This window comes from Leopardus geoffroyi, chromosome A2 (assembly GCF_018350155.1).
Source record: "Leopardus geoffroyi isolate Oge1 chromosome A2, O.geoffroyi_Oge1_pat1.0, whole genome shotgun sequence".
NCBI classification, from domain to species: Eukaryota; Metazoa; Chordata; class Mammalia; order Carnivora; family Felidae; genus Leopardus; species Leopardus geoffroyi.
The window spans coordinates 14,652,181-14,669,924 of NC_059331.1; the positions used below are offsets into that span (position 1 = coordinate 14,652,181).

Genomic DNA, 17,744 nt, shown 5'->3' on the forward strand with positions numbered 1-17,744 from the left:
CATCACCTGCTGCTTAACCCCGTAAGCCTTTCAGTCTGTCGTATTTGAACCTCATAAATCCCTTCGGCCTCAGAACCCGCCCCCCCTTTCAGTCCTCCCTGAGCCCCCACATCTCCCCTCCCAGCTCCCCGCCCAGAGATGCACCCCAAGCTCTCACTGTGCACCGTCCTCACTCCTCAGGTCCCCTGTCAACTTGGCCCTGGCCCCGCGACCCGCCCCCTTCACTCCCGCGACTTTGGGCGGCCCAGGCCCCCGTCGAGCCCGCGCAGCACCTGGCCTGCGCCTCCTCCAGGCTCTGGTCGGTGATGGCCATGATCTGCTGCAGGACCTCGCCTGTGTCCGGGCCTGGTGGGGGCCCGGGCGGCGGGCGGCGCAGGGCCGGGAGAGGCGGCGCGGGGCGCTGCGGGCGCGGCGGGGAGTCCATGGGCGGCGGGACCTGGGAGGCGCCGAGGAGGAAGGGGCCCGCTCACAAAAGCGCCGCAGCCAACCACCGCCACCCGCGCGCACCGGGCACGCGCGCCCAAGACCCACCCCTCGCCGCCGCCGCCAGCCAACCGCCGCCAGCCAGGCCGCCGCGCACCGCCCACAGACACGCCCCTAACTGCCCCTTGCAACGGCCCGGGACTCGGTGGGGAGTTGCCCAGGCAACGGCTCTTCCCATCCTCACTCTCCTGCTGGCCGAGGAAGGGCGACCACTGCTTCGCTCTGCTTCAGAGGCTCCCCGCCCCCCCATGTCCACCTCCCTCACCTGCTCAAAACGACTCCTGCTTAGAGACCTTAATCTTTCTTGGGGCCCGTCATGTCTCCTCAGAGCCCCCGCACCTCCCTCAGAGAGCTCCAGCATTTTTCCTCAAGAGACCCTCAAGTCTCCTCAGAGACCATCCCCGCTACTTCCTCACGCCCTGTACCCCCCGCCAGAGCCCCCACTCCTCCTCAGAGCCCCCATTCCTCCTCAGAGCCCCCTTCCTCCTGAGAGCCTCCACTCCTCAACGGTCCCCACTCTTCCTCAGCGGCCCCCGTGTCCCAGACACCCCCCGCCCTGCTCAGAGTACCCCACTCTTCAGGCCACCCCTTCCTTTCTCAGAAATCCCTATGAGTCTCAGATCCTCGCCAACACTCACCATTCATCTCCAGAAGCCCTAACACCCCGTCCCCTAATGGTCCCCTCAGTCTCGGCCCTGTCAGATGGGCACTAGGGCTCCTGGCCTCCCGGCGCTTCCCTCTAGAGCTTTCCACGCGGGGTGCAATTGTGTGTGGTGATGGTGGCTGGAGGGTTTGAAGTGAGTGATTTTCTCGGCTGCAGAAATCAATTCTCTTTTCAAGGTCTGGCTGACAAGTGATCGCCCGTTGATTCATTCTCTCCATCTACTCCGGTCTGGGCCTTCAAAACCCTAGCACGCGGTCACTGAGCTACTGAAGGATGCTTCCTGAGGGTCTGCTCTGAGGTGTACCCACCCCAAGTAAGAGTGGATGTCCACAGGTCTTTTGTTTCAAACCACCAGACCTCACAGCGTCAGAGAAGGCTCATCGTGTGAGAGAAAAGGAACAGACTGCACACGAATCACTTCTCCAAAGTCACAGGACCTGCTGGAGCCCGTTTTCTCTGAGGACGGATTCGAGACGCAGGCTCCTCAAGGGTCCTCAGTCTCTCTGGAAACCCTTCAGGCCAAGGCCCATGTTCTCATTGCCGCTGGAGAGGAAACACAGTCACCCGATCTGGTGTGACTGGATTGGAGGACTCCAAAGAGGACGGCAGGGAGTGGAAATGAGTGATGCGGGATGTGAAGAACCCCTTTGAAAGCTCCCCGAGTAAGGAAACCTGCCACTTGGCCCCAGTAAGAGGAAGTACTAGAAGTTGTGGGGACCATGACTGTTGTCAGGGGAACAGCTGTTGCCCTATACAAAAGTTCAGCAGCCCTGTACGTGAAACCTCAAAGTTGTGTGTAATTTCAGTGTCTTCCAGAGAACAGTGGGGGCGGAGGGTTGAAAGCTTTAGGGACCGAAACTTGCATGGCGGAGACACCTACAGAAGAGGGAAAAATCGATGGGACAAGATGCCAAAGGAGACCAGAGGAGTGTGGGTTAGAGCCCGGAGGATACTAGTGCGCGAGCGGCCAGCTCAGAGCAAGTGAAACTTAAAAGTGCCTTTGGGAGGCCACTTGGGGTCCCCACCCCATAGGAAGTGGCTTTGGCACCTAAAGTGACATGTCTGTCCAATGGGCCTGGAGTCCGGCAGAGGCAAGGGCTGCCTTTCATGGGCCTGTGCCCAGGCATATGGTGGGAGGGTCATCATCTGTGGAGATTTCAGGCCTCAGGCCCTAGAAGACATGCTGCCCACCTCGGATCCTGAAGTATCCAGCATCCCGGTTCATTCTTGCCGCCCCACAGAGCTGTCTTAGGGCAGGGGGAGTTTTCCCAAAGGGAAACCCAGCCCCATTCAGTGAAGAAGGGACCTAGATGTTTTTGATTCTTCGGCAATGTGTGCTTTAGTGATTTAAGAATTTGGCCTCCAATGGGAGGCTTTTATTTAGCATGTGAACCTTAAGAGGCTATAACCTTGTATCCCCCTGCCCCCCCTTAAGCGGAAGCAGACAATCCAGATTCTGGTCTACACTGTACCTAGCAGGGTGCCTTTATGAGCACCTGAGAGGGGGATCATCATGGCATGTCTGAGCCTTGGGGGGCTGTGGGGTGAGATGAGGAAAACCAAGCTGAGGTTGTGACCAACTCTTGACTCTGTGGGGAATCCAAAGCCCTCTCCCCAGGTGCCTCTCTAGTCCCTTGATTCATCTCTGTGTCTTTTGAAGCTTTGCAACCACAGGCCAGATGGCAACCCCTCTGAGCTCCTGTCCTGTGAAAGTAAGTGTCATACCTGCACCACAAGATGCAAGTGATGATTAAATAATGCAACTACAGTGCTTATCAGAGTGCCAGGCACATCAGAGGAGCCTGGGAAATGGCAACTCTAAAATCCTGCATCCTGCTCCATGGACCCTACTCCCCTTGGTCGGGGGGCAGGGAAGGGGATGGACACACCTGACTATTAATAACCTGGACTCAGACGAAAGGGCAGGCAGGAGAAAGAGGGCTCACACAGGCCAGAGACCACTGTGGGCTCCAGAGGACAGAGACAGTTGGGGGGGGGGGGGGAAGGTGAGTTCGAGGCAGGGGAACAGGCAGAGGAGACCGAGGCAAAGAGAATGCGTGTAAGACCTCCAACAAGAGAAATGGAGTGGGGCACCTGGCTGGCTCAGTCGGTAGAACATGCGATTCCTGATCTTGGGGTTGTGAGTTTGAGCCCCATGTTGGATGTAGAGATTACTTAAAAAAGAGAGAGTAACAGCCGTGCAGAGATCAAAGATGAAAGAGAACAGGGCTGAGGAGATCCCAGCCTAGCCTGAGCTGAGGCGGACAATTCTGGGACACAGGGACAGACGGGACTCTCTTGAGTTGTTGATAGAAAATGCTCTGGAGACCTCAGTGGAAAGACTTACTCCTTATATCATGCTCTCCCCCACAGACCCCCTCGATTCTAATAACGGACTGACAAGACCCCAGAGGCTGCAAGGGGCCACAAACCTTTTCCCAGATCACACTCAGCACCCCTCAGTCTGCGCCCCTAAAGAATCAGCTTCAGGCAGATGGGGCATCCACGGTCCGTGTCACCCTGTCTCACTGGGCGGGGTGGCCTCATCTCTCCCATCTTTGACACCCACATCACCACAGACAAGGAAGCAGTCCACAGGGTTTACCAGGGATGTGTGGTAAAAATAGAAAATGTCAGTTAAAACCCCCAAAACCTGAGATGATTAATTAGCAGATTCCTGAACCCCATCTGACTTTTCTCCTGGGCATTTAGAGGTGACCCCACACCCCCAGGCCCCCGGAGCAGGCAGAGCTGTGTGCCTGGGGGAGACCGGCAGTGGAGTTGCGCCACGGCAGACTGGGGGTCTGCCTTTAAGTCTGTCCTGCAGATTGGGTAGAGCCAGGTGCGTCCACGAGTGGTCAGCGGCTACGATCTGGCATCTGCGGCACCCCAGTGAAGTCCCAGGTTGGCTAAAGGGTGGAGTCCATCAGGGGATGGCCATTCTCAGGAAGCATGATGCGAGTGCTGGCACCCGTTCGGGCGGAGGGTGCGTAGCGGGCAGACTCGTGCGTGGACCGGCGAAGGCACAGACAGCAGAGGAGGCGGCGGAAGGTGCGGCGCATCTCAGCATCTCGGCACGAGTACACCACGGCATTGACCAGTGAGTTGGCCTCAGCCAAGAGTAGGAAATACTTCTCCACAGCCAGAACATTGCAGGACTTGCAGTCCAGACCGTCCAGAAGCAGCACCACCTGGCCCGGCGTCCAGCAGACCACGAACGCCCCTGCAGGATGGAGCCTGAGGTAAGCAGAGCCGGCTAGCAGGGGGCCTGGCGCCCACAGCTTAGAGCTCAGGGCTGGAGGGGTCTGTGGAGCTCAGACAACGGCCACTGTTGCAGGGCAAGAGGGGCCGGACACGGTTCTCTGATCTGTCTGCCAGAGGGATACCTTTCCTAACCGGTACACGGTAGATAGGGTGCTGGGCATTTCTACATGGAGGCTGGTTCTGTGGGGAAAAGGAGGTCACTGTGGGACAGGCCAGTTACTTGGGGCGGGGAGGGAGGGGATCGTAGGGAAGAGGCACTCTTTGATCTTGGGGTATGGGGGTGTATCCTCCTGGGATACACCTTGCCGCCTCCCCCACTCAGACTACTCAACAGCCAGACAGATCTCGTTCCTCCCTGCTAAGAACTCTTAAGCGCTTCTTCCCCCAGAACTCAGAACAAAATCTGACTCTTGCCTGTGCCCTTCGAGGCGATGCTGACCTTCTCTCTTGCTTCTCTCCAGCCACACCGGCCTCCTCTTTGGAGACACTGGCCCAGTCCTGCGGGGCTCTCACCTTCTGTCCCCTCTGCCTGGAACTCTTCCCTTCCCCAGCTTTCAGGTCTCTGCTTAGATGTCACCTCCTTGGAGAACATTCCCCACCCAAATCCTCCCCTCCCCTGTCTCGTGGGAGTTGGGTGGGGGAAGCAGGGGTCCTGCAACCCTGGGCCAGCTGAGGGCACTCACTCACCCAGAATGATGACAACGGTCTTGACCAGGCTGAGTGTGGTCTCTCGGTAGCGCGGGTGGCAGCTGACATGCTCTGCCATGCGCTGCACCCTCCGCCTCACATAGAAGAAAATGCGGGTGTAGACAGCCACCATGAGCAGGAAGACAAGCAGGCTGGACAGGGCCCAGACGGCCAGGTAGGAACGGCTGAGCAGGGGGGCCATGCGTGAGCAGCGGTCCAGGGCACAGAGGCAGTGCCAGAAGTGGGCGGGCAGCAGCCCCAGGCCCAGCGCGGCCACCCACACCCCCACGATGAGCATGACGACTCGGCCATGGGGCAGGCGGCTGTGCAGCTGCACGGCCATCACACTGCGGTGCCGCTCCACGGCGATGGCCAGCAGCGTGGCCACTGACGCCGTCAGGCTCGTGTCCAGCAGGCCCTGCCGCACAAACCAGCCCTCCACCGAGAGCCTCGCAGTGCGAGGGCCCGTGTGGAACATGAGGAAGAGGTAGGCCACACCGGCAAAGAGGTCAGCTGCAGCCAGGTTGCCCAGCAGGTAGTAAATGGGCTGGTGGAAGCGGCGGTTGGAGGCGATGGCCGCGATCACCAGCAGGTTGGTCAGCAGCACCAGCACGCTGACGGTCAGCCCCAGAGCCACCACAACTACATCCTTGGGCCGCCAGTGGGAGCTGAGCTCCTTGCCACTGTTGTTGTAGAAGAAGCCGATGGTCTCATTGTAGTAGCACTGGCCCATGCTGACCATCTGGGGGCACAGAGGGAGAGGTCAGCGCAGGTGGCATTTGTTGCAAGGATACAGGAAGGAGCAGCGGCCAGAGGGGAGGGTCAGGACAGGAAGGGCAAGGGTCTCAAAGTCAGATGCCTCAGGGTAAAGTGGCCGTGGTGGAGACCAGGGTAACCTGGAAAAGCAAGCTACACGGTGGGAGTGCGGGGGGGATGGGCAGCGGTTGCTTATTGACTAAGACGCTTACAAAGATATCTCCCAAATCAAATGACTGGCTTTTTTTTCTTTTTTAATCTAAAGGAGAAAAATAAGGGGCGCCTGAGTGGCCCAGTCGGTTAAACGCCTGCTTTTGGCTCAGGTCATGATCTTGTGGTTTGTGGGTTCCAGCCCCGAGTAGGCTCTGTGCTGACAGCTCAGAGCCTGGAGCCTGCTTCAGAGTCTGTCTCTCTCTCTCTCTCTCTCTGCCCCTCCCCTACTGATGCTCTCTCTCTCCCAAAACAAATAAACATTAAAAAAAATTTTTTTAATAAAAAAAAAATCAAATAAAGAAGCAAAATAAGCCAAACAAAAAACCAACAAGAAATCATCTGCCCAAGCGCGGCCAACCTGTACTAGGGATGGGGGGAGGGAGGAACAAAGGGGGCGTGAGCTGTGAAAGTGAGGGAGGGTCTGTTTGGTGCCGGGATCATCGAAGGGAGCAGAGCCCAGGGGACGTGTGTGCGCAGGGTGGGGTCACTGCTGTCCGTGCGAGAGCGTGGAGGTGACCAGGTCTATCAGAGTTGGACAGCGAGGCAGCCCCAGAAGTTGGGCGGCGGGCTTTGGGCGCGAGCGCTCCCGAAGCGGGCGGGGCATCGGGCCTTTCTGAGTGGGTCGGAGGACCCTGGCACCCTCGCGGACAAAGGGGGCGGTCAGGGAGGCTGCAGCCGGCCGGGCCTCCCGGCGCCCCCAGGCTAGAGGAGGAGCTGGGGAACAGGAGAGGAGGGGGGCAAGGGGCGGGCCCGGGCCCCGCAGGCACGTGCCGCGCCCTACCTGGGACCCGCGCCCACCTACCACCGTCAGTACCCGCCTCACCTGGGCCGCCCGTCACGCCGCAGTAGGGGCGGCCTCCCCGGGGGTCGGGGCGGGCCCCAGCCCCAGCCCCATAGCCTGGTGACCGCGGCGGGGAGCCGAGGAGCGTCCGAGTGCGCTGGGCGCGGGCAGCCAAAAGAGCACGGGAGGCGGGGTCCCGCCCCTGCCTTGGCGCAGCGCCCCGCCCTCGCCACCTGGGGGAGCCCCGCCCCGTCTCTGCCACCTGGGGGAGCCCGGCGGCTGCGGTACGGACAAGGTCTCCCGGAACCTCAGCCCCCCCTCCGCCCCCTCATTTCCTCCAGGCCTCACGGCCTCTCGGTCGCCCCTCTCCACTTCCGGCGCGGGACCCCCGCCCCCGTCCTCGCGCACCCCACACGCACGCAGTTTCGAGCCTTCCGGGGGCTGAGTCACTCAAGTCCCGGGAATTACCGCAGTGACCTCGCGCAGCCTGGGCGCAGCTCCGGGTGGTCTCAGGGTCCGCGCCCCCGCCCGGCCACCCCGCCCGCTCCCTGGCGTCCAATCCGTCGCTGAGTTCCAAGCCACGCCCTGATCCGACTGGGCTCCTACAGCCGGGACCCCCGCCCCGCCTCCGTTTCTTGAGCGCTCAGCTACCGCGCGCAGCGGCCTCCGGTGCCCCTCGGACCTCTCCGGCCCCAGGTGACCCTCCGGGAGCACTCAAGTTTCTCGAAAATCCCGCCCCCACGCCCTCCACCCCCGGCAGCGCTGCCCGCTGCCCGGCCCCGGCTTGTGGCGGCCCTGGGCTCCCACAGCCCAGAGCACACAGCCCCATTGTCCCAGTTATCTGCACTTTGTTATATTTGTTTGATTATGCAGGACCGGATCGGGGACGTGGAGCTCCGGGAGGGCCGGGCCGGTGTGACTCAGCCTGGTGCCCGGGTTCAGCCCGTACTGCCTGTAGGTGCTCAAGCATGTTTGGGGATGAAAGGGGGCCTTGGTGTCTCTGGTGGGTAAATGGGGCCAAAGGATGCTACCCTCACCCATCTCTCCCATCACCCTCCCCTGGCAAAGAAAGACATTCAAGGGTATAAAGGACACAGTTTATTCTGAGGCCATCACACCCCAGGTACCACCTGGATGTTGAGTTTGGGCTGCCCACTCCCAAGTGCTGGTCACCTGAGGTCAGCTAAGAAGACAGGCAGAGGTAGGGGAGTGGCCACAACCAAAGTAGCAAAAGGCACCCCTGTCCTAGGGGTCAGAGACTAGAGTGGATGTCAAGAATCCCATGACCTATATTGACCCTGAGCATTGACCCTGACTAACCTCTCTGAACCTGAGTGGCCCTGATGCTTCGCAGTGACCGGTGTCCAGTTGAGGGATCCTGATACATTGCCTCCAAAAGGGTTTTAGTACCTGAGGCCATGTAGTCTTTCCTTACAGGAACCCTCCAGACGCCCCAACACTGAACACCTTCTGAGTCCTTTCCTCCTTGGTCAGAATGCTGGGATGGTCAGAGATGGTCCTCGACTTCCTCAGGTTGGGGGTCTGGACAGCAGGTGGCCTTGGGCACAGCCTCGCTGTGTAGCTTGGAGAGTAGCCGGGCTGTCTCTTGGGTGATCTCAAAATGCTTGGGCAGCGGGGTGCGGCGCAGAGGGCTGCCCTCAGGGGAGGAGGCGGTAGGGCCAGGTCCCCTCCTCCGCAAGCTTCCTCGGGGCACTGATGTCACAAGGGTCTCCTCGCACAATTTGGAAGCCACCAGGGCCAAGCTGGACAGCTGGTGGGTGACTGGCCGAACGCCGCCCCGGGGATATTTCACTGGCTGGCGGCTGAAGTGACCACGGGATTGTGTTCCCAGGAGTGAGTCCTCTGGACCTTGGCTGGACACTGTGGGTTGGGGTGGTCAGTGCTGAGCATCCCTAAGTCCTCAGGGTATCTCCTGGGAGTCATCTCTCAGCTAAGCCACCCCAAGCAAGGATATCCCTATAACTCCTGGGCTCCCCCCTACTTACTCACCTTCCTCTCCTTCCTCTTTGGTGTCATCAGCCACTTCTCTGTCGTCACTCTGTGGAACTGGAATCTACAGGAACAAACCGAAGACCAAAACCCCAACAATAAAATTCCAGTTCTTTGAGACTCTTGGGAAACCTGAGGGTTTGTTCCACATGCAAAAGATCTTTGGCAGTTTGGGTATCTGGGGAGACGATGCCCTTAACAGTGTACTGTTTGTCCCCTCGTGCAGAGCAATGTTATTAATTTCGACTGTGGGCTCCATGAAGGCAGGAATGCCCTTGCTCAGCAGAGGGCCAGCCCAGGGAGTGACTCAGCCATGTCCACATTAGGACCAGGGGAACTACCTGTCTCCCTCCTTCTCTGCAACCTTGCACCTGCTTTTTAGTTGATCTGTGTATCCTTCAGTTCATCCTTTAGTTAAATGCTAATAGCTGCTGGAGTTCTTTCCACATGTCCCAAGCACTTTCTGAACCATTCCATTTCTCAGAGACCCAGAACTCACTGACTGCTCCTTCGCCAGTTCCGGGCTGCTTGTCGGGGGGAGGTCCATGTTCTAAGGAATGCTATGTGTATCAGGACCTGAGGGACAGGGAAGCCCCCTGTAGGAGTCTCATCTGTAAATGATTTTCACTAACAGTGTCTACCTCTCACAGCCGTGGTGAGGATGATAGGACGCTTATGCAGTGCCCATGCATAGTAGGTGCACGGTCTGCGTGGCATTAAGGGCATTAAAGGCATTAAGACCCCTCTTGCGCTTCACTTTCTAGCACCTTCTCCTCAGTAATTCATTACAGCTTGGGGCTGTGCCCTAAACACACCAGGAATGTTCTTACCTTGGGGCCTTTGCACTGGCTGCTCTCTTTGGAACACCGTTCCCCAGATTGTTCCCACATTGTTCCAGTCCTTGCTCGAATCCACCTTCTCCATGGGACCGGCCCACAGAATCCTATTTACTGCTACAAGCTGCCCTCCACCTCTCCTTGGTGCCCCCAGTGTCCCTTACCTTATGCTACCCTTTCTTTTCTCCATAGTACTTGTCACCTTGTAATGTCCTATAAACTGACTTTGTATCTATCCTATTTTTTTTTTATTGTTGGTCTCTTCCACACCAGAGTGCAGTCACCAAAAGGATGGGGTCTCTCAATAATTTACTCACTGATGTATGTGTAATGCCTGCTACAACAATGCTCAGTACACACTAGGTGTTCAATAAATGTTCCGTTGAAGGAGTAAATGATCACCCTTGTTAGTAACTGCAGAGCTATACCTTCTTGTTCCTCCCTTATTACCCGCCCCCCCCCCCCCCCCCCCCCCCCGCCGTTCCATTCCTCTCTTTTCCTTCCAGAATGAGCACAAGGTAAATAAGGAAGGGAGAAAGGGGATGAAAGAGAAAATTTTAAAGGCAAAGGAAGGAAGGGAGACAGGAGAGTGAGACGCTTAAATGCAGAGAAGGCCTACCCGTCTGTGGGCCCAGTGGGTTCCTACCTCAGGAGGCGTAGCTTCAGGATGCTTCTCCAAGGTACTGTGGGGATCAGGGTCTGGGTTGGGGTCCGAGGTTAGGACTGAGGGCAGGGGATCTGAGGCAGGGTATGAGGGTGGTGGCTGGGGGTTGATTGTGAGAGCCCCAGGAGCTGGACTGGGGTCTTGGGGTGGAGGCTCAGTGGCCACGGGGAGGTCGTCCATCCCAAAGATTTGCTCGTAGTTAACAATGAGGAACTCAATGAGCTGAGCCTGGTGCCCAGAGTCTAGTAGGCAGGTGACAGGGCCAGCACCAGCTGCCCCTGGACCGTCTGGTGGCCGCAGCAGCGTTGGCCCAAACACAATGCCCAGGTTGTTGGCAGACATCTTGTTTTCCTCAAACTGTGCAGCCACCCTGGGGACAGTATGAGGAAAAGGGTCAGGGCATGGCATGCGTGGTCACTGGTCATCAGGGAGGAGCTGTAGGCCAGGCTAGCGGCCACTTGCCCAAGTCCTGGGTAAGTGGTCCCGGTCATTGAGACCAGCAGCTACATGCCTGGCAATGGAGATCAGGGGTCAGCACCCAAAGTCTGGAGTCATCTATTAAGATACAGAGCTCAGAAAACACATGCAAAGGTCAGAAGTCAGTGGCAGGGGTCAGTCCCAGAGATGAGTAGTCATATGTCCAGGGACAGGGTCACAGATCCGTGCCTTAGGTCAGAAATCACATTTCAAGGTCAGGGACAGTGCACACCTGAACAGATGGGCCACCAGGTGCCGCAGGGTGCTGTAGTTAGAGTCAGGCAGCTGCACCAAGAGGGTCTTCAGCGAGCAGATAACCTCAGGGCTGGGGCTGGGGGTCCCAGGGTCGTGCCCAGGGTCTGCATGCAGGGTCTTAGCCAGAGAGATGAAGGCGTCGTAGAGGTGGAAGGGGACCACGGGGTCAGTGAGCTGAGGGTGGAATGGTGGGAGGGACATGGGTGTGGGTGGGCTGCAGAGGGTCCTCAGCCTGAGCCCGCCCGGCCCCTACCCCTGAGCCACTGAGTACCCACCTCCTGGAGGAATCGCTTGAGGACACTCGAGACATCGTGAGGGGAGTTTCCTGACATGTCCACCAACCCTCGGCCATTCTCGAAAGCCTGGCATAGCCGCTCCACGCGGACCCGGGACCCGCTGATCCGATAAATGCCCTGCAGGGCAAGGCAGGAAATGGACATCTGGCTTACGATACAGCCATCAAGAGGACCAGGTCACTATTGGGGATGGTCAAGAGTCAAGGCGGCACCTGCACACCCAGGGCACGCTGTTCTATCTCGGCCGTGCACCTGGTGATCACAAAGGGCACCTCCTCCGGGAAGTCCCTGGGCAGCTGCAGGAAGTCGACCCCAAAGAGGGCAGTCCGGGCGGGGAGTCGCTTATGTCCACAGAGGATCAGTAGAGTCTCCAGGCACCGCTTGTGGCAGGTCAGAAAGCACTGAAGGGAAGGTTATAGGGTCAAGGAGGTCATCAGAGGTCAGCAGGGGAAGAGAAGGTCGTAGGGATCCTCAGGGGGCAGGGGGCTCATAGGACATCTTTAGATCAGGGCAGGTCCCAAGGGCAGAAAGGTCATAGGGATTTCAGGTCAGGTGCCTGGGGTCAGGGAGGTCACTGGGGTCATAACAGGTCACTGGCTCATGGGCCCAGGCCGCACCTCCTCACACTCAATCCCGCTGACCATGAAGGCTTCACACTCGCGGCACTTGGCTGGGCCCCGTAGCCGCCGCAGTCGGTGGGTCTGGGCTGCGCCAGATAGTGTCCACTTCCTGAAGGGGCTTCCTGAACCGTTCTCCAGCCCATCTCCCAGGTCTGTGGGGATACAGGGTCAGGGGTGCCTGGTCCACCCCCTGCCATGCCCCACCTGCTTCCAGCCTCACCAGGGTCTCGCTCCTCAAAGTCATCTGAGGACTCGGTGCCTGTGGATGACACCTTCACCAACCGCCTTGTGCCAGGGCCTGGAGTCATAGGGTCACAGAGGTTGGGGGTCACAGGGGTCATTAGGAAGCGCCAGGGCTAAGGAGATATGCCTGGTTTTTAGGCTTTCCAGAACCACCCACAGATTCCCTTGGGGTAACGGTTAGAGATCAGGAGGGAGTTCAAGGCAGAGGTTAGGGGTTGCAGAAATGGGTCAGCGATCTGGGGGGGCGGTTCAGAAATTAGCTCAAGAGAATGAATCAGAGGATATAGGAAATAGGTCAGGAGTGCAGGTAGGTCAGAGGTCAAGTGATAGGTTAGAGACTGAGGGTCAGAGCCTGGCCAGGGTCTGGAGGGTGGTTAGACGTAGGGAATGGGTTACGGTCAGGTCCTGGCCCCACCTGGGCTGGAAGTGGGAGAGTCCAGGGACCGAGACTCACTGCTACCACCCACGCTGTCCACGTCGCTGCTTGGAGTGGGGCCTGGAGTCCCTAGAAGGGAACAGGTCAATTAGGATGGACCCTTGCCCCAGCACCACTCCTGCCCACCCCTCACCGCACTCACCCTGGCAGCCTGTGCCTACATCATCCCAAGGGCCTGCCTCAGCCGCACTCTCATCCAGCCGTGGGGGTAGGGGGCCAGAGAGCTTCTTTCTTGTGTCCAGAGGGGAGCTGAAAGGAGAAGCGTGAGGGCTCTGATAACCAGGAAACTGCCCTGGGATGACATCACCTAGGCATTGCATTTAGGACCCAAATCCAAGCACTTGGGTCTGCAAGCCTTGACACCAGTGAGCACCCAATACAGTGACCCTGAAGTTCGGACTCTCCCAGAACTGGGACCCCTCCCCCAAAATAAGAGCCTCAGTATTAATCCAAGAACTCAAAACCTCATTGAGTTTCCTGACCCTGAGTACTCAGCCTGGTGGCTCCAACAGCCTGAAACTGTGTCTCTGGATCTCACGCCTGACCCTGCTCCCAGGGGGCCCACCTGTGTGCAGTGGGCACGAACTCCTGGAAGGAGAAGGCAGGCGGCGGGGGTGGTGGGGCCTCGGGCCGCAGCGCCCTCACGTACTCCTGGTAGCGCTGGCCAGGCTCAAAGGGCTCACAGCACTCAGCCAGGGCAGAGAAGGCACGGGGACCACGCTCTGCTTGCGCCCCTCGAAGCCCTAACAGTCCCAGGGTCACCTGTGGGGAGCAGACTACAGTGAGAGAGGAGCAGAGCCTGAACTTTAGAGACACCAGCATGGTCAGGGGTTGGGGGCAGCTTAGGGAGGAGGGTGTGATCAGAGCCTGGCCTGGATGGAGTGGGGTAAGGGCGGGGGTGGGGGGGTGGGCAGGACTCGAGAGGCCGAGGTGCCCTCAGGGACTGAGGGTGGAAACTGGCTGTCTAGGGAGGAGTTCTGGCGCCCTGGAGAAGGGTTAGGGGCAGGGGGCCCTCAGCTGAGGGGCGGCAGTGGGGAAAGGCCTCACCCGCCTCAGCACTTCATCCCCCTGCAGCACCAGCTTGCGCACATGCGACACGATCCGCTGCTTGGCGGCCTCCAGGTCCTGCTGCCGTGCGTTCGCCTCACGGACACAGGCCTGGTACAGCGCCAAGGCCTCCTGCGCCTGGGGAAACCGAGGCCGGGGCACCGGTAGGATGGAGTGTGGGGTGGGGCGCACCGAAGTGCTGGGGGGCGGGGGGGAGGGGAGGGGACAGGGCCAGGTCCCCACCTTGGCCTGAGCCTCCTCTCGTGATCGCCGCCGCCGCTCCTGCTGTTTGCTGGGTCCCGGCGAGGCCTGGGGTGCCGGGTCCTCAGGGGACGCCTGGGAGCGAACCCACAGGTCCTCGCTGCGCTGCAGGTACTGTTGCTGGGCCCTCCGGAGTGCCTGCACTGCCTCATTCTGGGGTCGTGGGGGGAGGGGACAGGGACAGAAGGGAATAGATCAGCACCGCTTCCTCTCATCCACCAGCCGCACGCTGGTACCCACCCTGCCAGGCCTCACCATCCGCTTCTGCTCTTTCAGCCACTGCTCCTTAAACTCCTTCCGCCACTTCTCGATCTCAGTTCGTTTGGCTGCCAGGGGCTGGCAAGGGGGACAGATGGGGGTGCTGCCTCAGGGCCACCCAGTCTTTCTGCTTCCCGCTACCGCGTGCCTTTCATCCTCTGGACCCTTTTCTGGGTCTGCACGCTCCCCACCCCCTCTCCCTGCAGTGTCCCCACCTCATCCTTAGTAAAGCCTGGCCCCAGAGATGCCAAAGCTCTCTGCCTGTGAACACTCGGCACTTTTCCCCCCAAGCCCTGCAAAGGAGCAAAAGCACAGTTTTGCAATTGTACAGGAAGCCTGGTTTGAATCTCTGCTGGGTGACCTTGGGCAAGTTCCTCAGCATCCCTGGGCCTGAGCTTCCTCATCAGCAAAACAGCCTGGATGGTGTGCGGCAGGGCCCCCTCACCTGGGAGAAATTTCTTTTCTGCTGGGCCACTGTTTCCATGGCCAGGGCTCCCAGGCTGAGGTCATGTTCCAGAAACAGGGTGTAGATGTACTGCAGTGGCATATGGCTCTGGGGTGGGAGAGTAGGTGTTGGGGGACGCCGAGGATCTAGGGGATCGGGGCGGGGGCATCTGGTCACAGCTACCTGCTGGTGGATTGCCACCTTGCCAGCCTCGGCGATCTTCATGATGCTTTTGGTAAACTCTAGCTCTGTAGGGGGAGACAGCCAGGGTCTGAGTTGGGCAGGATGTGGGCACTGCCTGGGGTCTGAGGCAGGGTAGAAGGGACCCTCACCAAGGCTGGCTCTCTTCTCGGTCCAGGCCAGCAGCTCCTTGGCATAGCGGCTCCAGGTCTTGGCATACTCCAGAGCTGCATCCACACCCCCCTTGGTCCGAATGAGCCGCAGGTCCAATTCTTCCCCTGGGGCAGGAGAGTGGACCTCTGACCTCTGACCCCCGAGGCTGCTGTCGAAGCTTTCCCTGAGCCCCAAGGCCAGACCAGTGACCACTATTCTATACCCTGTGGCTTTCCCCAAACGCCCTTTTATGATCTCGTCCAGGTTGCAATTTTATACTGACTCTCCACCCAGACTGAGGGATCCCTGAGGGCAGGGGCTCAGCTCTGTCGCGTACTGTTGTTTCCCTGGCACGTGGAACAGACAGTCGGTGATGACTTGCTGAGGGAAGGAGTCCTTTCTGCCCCCACTCCCCTGGCCTCAAAGCCCCCTACCTGTAAGGGGTGCCGGACCCTCCAGGGAGAGGCCACTCCAAAGGCTGGTTTCACTGGTCTGAGAGGTAGGGAGACAGCATTCAGGAGCAAGCAGGGCAGGGGCCTCAACCCCCTAGAGCCCCTCCTCCTGGAGGCCCCCTCCTCCCTGCCTCATTGGTCCCGCCCTTCACCTCAGTGGCTGTGGGGGTCTTGTCAGACTCTGGGTCTCCTGAAAGCACGGGGTCTCCAGGCAGCATCTCAAGGGTCCTGGGAGGTAAGGGTGTCAAGATGCCACCCTCCACCCAGTCTGTCCTGCCTAGGGGTGCTGGGGGCCCCCAGGGCAGTTTGAATGATGGTCCTGGACATTACCTCTGTGACATCTCTTGTAACGTGGGAAGTCTGAGTGGTTTTGGGGGAAATTAGGTGACTTTTTGTCATGGGACTTGAGAGAGTTTGAAAGGTCCCAGGTAAATCTGGGGTTCATAGGGTGGGATTATAAGGATCTCAAACGTTTTAAACGTTTAAGACGTTTTAAACGTTTCAGGGACCCATTTAAGACTTCTCAGGTTATTAGGTAAGTGGATCCAGACGTTGTAGGTTCCTAGTGAGGCACCTAAACGATTAGGGATTTGGGGGTGGCCCAGGCTCAGACTCACACGTTCCCCAGTGAGATCTCGAGGTTGTCCAGGCTCCGGAAGATGTCACTGTACCTCTTCCTGCTCTCTGGAGCTGGGGGTAGCCCTGGGGGAGGGGAGTGTCACACATGGGCCAATGGAGGCCTCCCTCCACTCACAGCACTTACACCTAGGGTAGGCCCTTAGCCGGTTGTTTTGAAGGGGTGGGGGGAGGAAGGGGAGGAGACAGAAAGAGAGTGTTCTGATCCTTGGGGAGGGGGGGGGGATGGGGGTGGGTGTCAGAGTCAGGATGGAGGCAGTGTGGCCTGGGGTGAAGCCAGCTCAGGGCAGGCAGATGGATCAGGCACAACCCAACACAGGGGCAGCTGCTCAGAGGAACAGACACCCACACACACATGGGCCCAGAAGCAAAGCGGCAAAACAGATGCCCCAGATGCAGCAGCACTGTCCCTGGGGAGAGAGCCAGCTTGACAATGGAACCACATGGACCTCAGGCCAGACAGATGGAAATACACGTGGGAGAGGCCGGCACAGAGCCTGTGGCACAAACACATACAGGCAGACTGAAACCAGAGGAACATAAAGACCGTGTGACACTCAACGTGCACAGCAGAGACACAAAGAGAGCCGGAAATACAAGTCGGACCTTGCCACATTTCTGCCACAGTCCCCCTTCTAAGGGGCCCAGATCAGCAACGGCCCCTCCTCAGTAGGGATCCTGCTGCGTCGCCCTCCCCCTGCCCCCCATCACAAGTATCAGAAGCAGAAGCGGCCACTTCCCCTTCCTGGGCTCCCTCCCCCAGGCATCCGGGGTGAAGACTCCAAAGGGGGAGGGGGTCAGGGAATGGTGTTCTGGGCCCCTCTAGGCTTGGGGGTCCCCACAATAGAGGATTTCCGTGTCCTTCCCATTCCTGACTCCTTTCCCGGGTCTCTGGACGGAAAAGGACAGGCGAAGCGCCTCAGTTTAGGAGGTGGGGTACAGTTGGGGGAGGTCTCTCTCGGATCCCATACCCCGGACCGCCTACCCGGCTCTGCTGCGTCCATGACAAGACCAGAGGATCGCTCGGCGGGGACCGGGTCTGGGATGGGATCTCGCGCTGGCGGGGCTCAGCCCCGATTTCCTGCCCCGGCCGCCGCCGCCGCCCGGGTTCTGCGTAGCCCCGCCCAGCGGAGGCTACGCCCGCGAGCGAACACGCCCCTGCTCATCAGAGGCTCCGCCCACGACTACACCTCAGCCGCTCGGCCACGCCCCCGAGGCCCTGAAGTGTGTACCGCGTCCCCTGCGCCCCCTGCCCGAGATGCAGGAGATGTGTGGGGCCAGAGATGGGCACCCCATGATTCCATCCCGGCCAGGGTTCTCCTCTCCAGATCTTTGCACGGCGCCAAAGCTCCAGCACACTCTCTGGTCCCGGGCTCCTGCCCCTGAATCTTCCACACTCCACGACTCAGTGACTTCCCTGCCCAGGGGCCTTGGACCCCTGAACCCATCCAGGCTCCGCAGAGCCTTGGAGCCCCCTGGTGGAGAGGACCTATTCCAGCGGGATCCGGTCTCCCAATGCTGGAGGGGCTGGAGACCTCTGGTCTGGGGCACCTGGTGTCACCTTGAAAGCTGCATCAGACTCTTGAAGTCGATTACAGTGCAGCCAGAAGCACCCGTAGCACCTCCC

The 17,744-nt window shown here is 59.3% G+C and overlaps 3 protein-coding genes across 9 annotated transcripts in view; all 3 read right to left on the minus strand.

Annotated features, from left to right (window-relative positions):
* PBX4 (PBX homeobox 4) overlaps positions 1-509 on the minus strand; it is a 44,439-nt gene extending 43,930 nt beyond the window's left edge. The window contains exon 1 of one of the 2 annotated variants that reach the window (XM_045492564.1): positions 273-509. In XM_045492564.1, coding sequence (XP_045348520.1) covers positions 273-424 — 152 coding nt within the window. In that variant the 5' untranslated portion in view covers positions 425-509. The remainder of the gene's footprint in view (positions 1-272) is intronic. The other variant, XM_045492565.1, reaches the window with a different exon arrangement.
* Positions 510-3,941: 3,432 nt separating this feature from the next.
* On the minus strand, positions 3,942-7,261 carry LPAR2 (lysophosphatidic acid receptor 2). Its single transcript, XM_045492573.1, has 3 exons — positions 6,891-7,261; positions 5,099-5,840; positions 3,942-4,370 (listed from the first exon to the last, which is right to left on the minus strand). The coding sequence occupies exons 2-3, from the start codon at positions 5,838-5,840 to the stop codon at positions 4,057-4,059; spliced, it is 1,056 nt and encodes a 351-aa protein (XP_045348529.1). The 5' UTR covers positions 6,891-7,261; the 3' UTR covers positions 3,942-4,056.
* Positions 7,262-7,931: 670 nt separating this feature from the next.
* Positions 7,932-17,234, minus strand: LOC123605536 (GEM interacting protein). 6 transcript variants are annotated; one of them, XM_045492567.1, is made up of 22 exons: positions 17,103-17,234; positions 16,099-16,183; positions 15,634-15,709; positions 15,464-15,521; positions 15,029-15,154; positions 14,880-14,944; positions 14,697-14,804; positions 14,249-14,329; positions 13,976-14,146; positions 13,733-13,870; positions 13,251-13,447; positions 12,828-12,934; positions 12,665-12,754; positions 12,227-12,304; positions 12,004-12,158; positions 11,599-11,787; positions 11,366-11,503; positions 11,068-11,264; positions 10,341-10,728; positions 9,358-9,408; positions 8,859-8,922; positions 7,932-8,729 (listed from the first exon to the last, which is right to left on the minus strand). In XM_045492567.1, exons 1-22 carry the CDS (start codon positions 17,119-17,121, stop codon positions 8,356-8,358), a joined length of 2,955 nt encoding a protein of 984 aa, XP_045348523.1. In that variant the 5' UTR covers positions 17,122-17,234; the 3' UTR covers positions 7,932-8,355. The 6 variants fall into 6 exon arrangements, with proteins under 6 accessions (XP_045348523.1, XP_045348525.1, XP_045348527.1 ...); XM_045492569.1 differs by lacking the exon at positions 12,227-12,304; XM_045492571.1 differs by lacking the exon at positions 11,068-11,264 and having other exon boundaries at positions 11,639-11,787.
* Between the last annotated feature and the right edge of the window lie 510 nt (positions 17,235-17,744).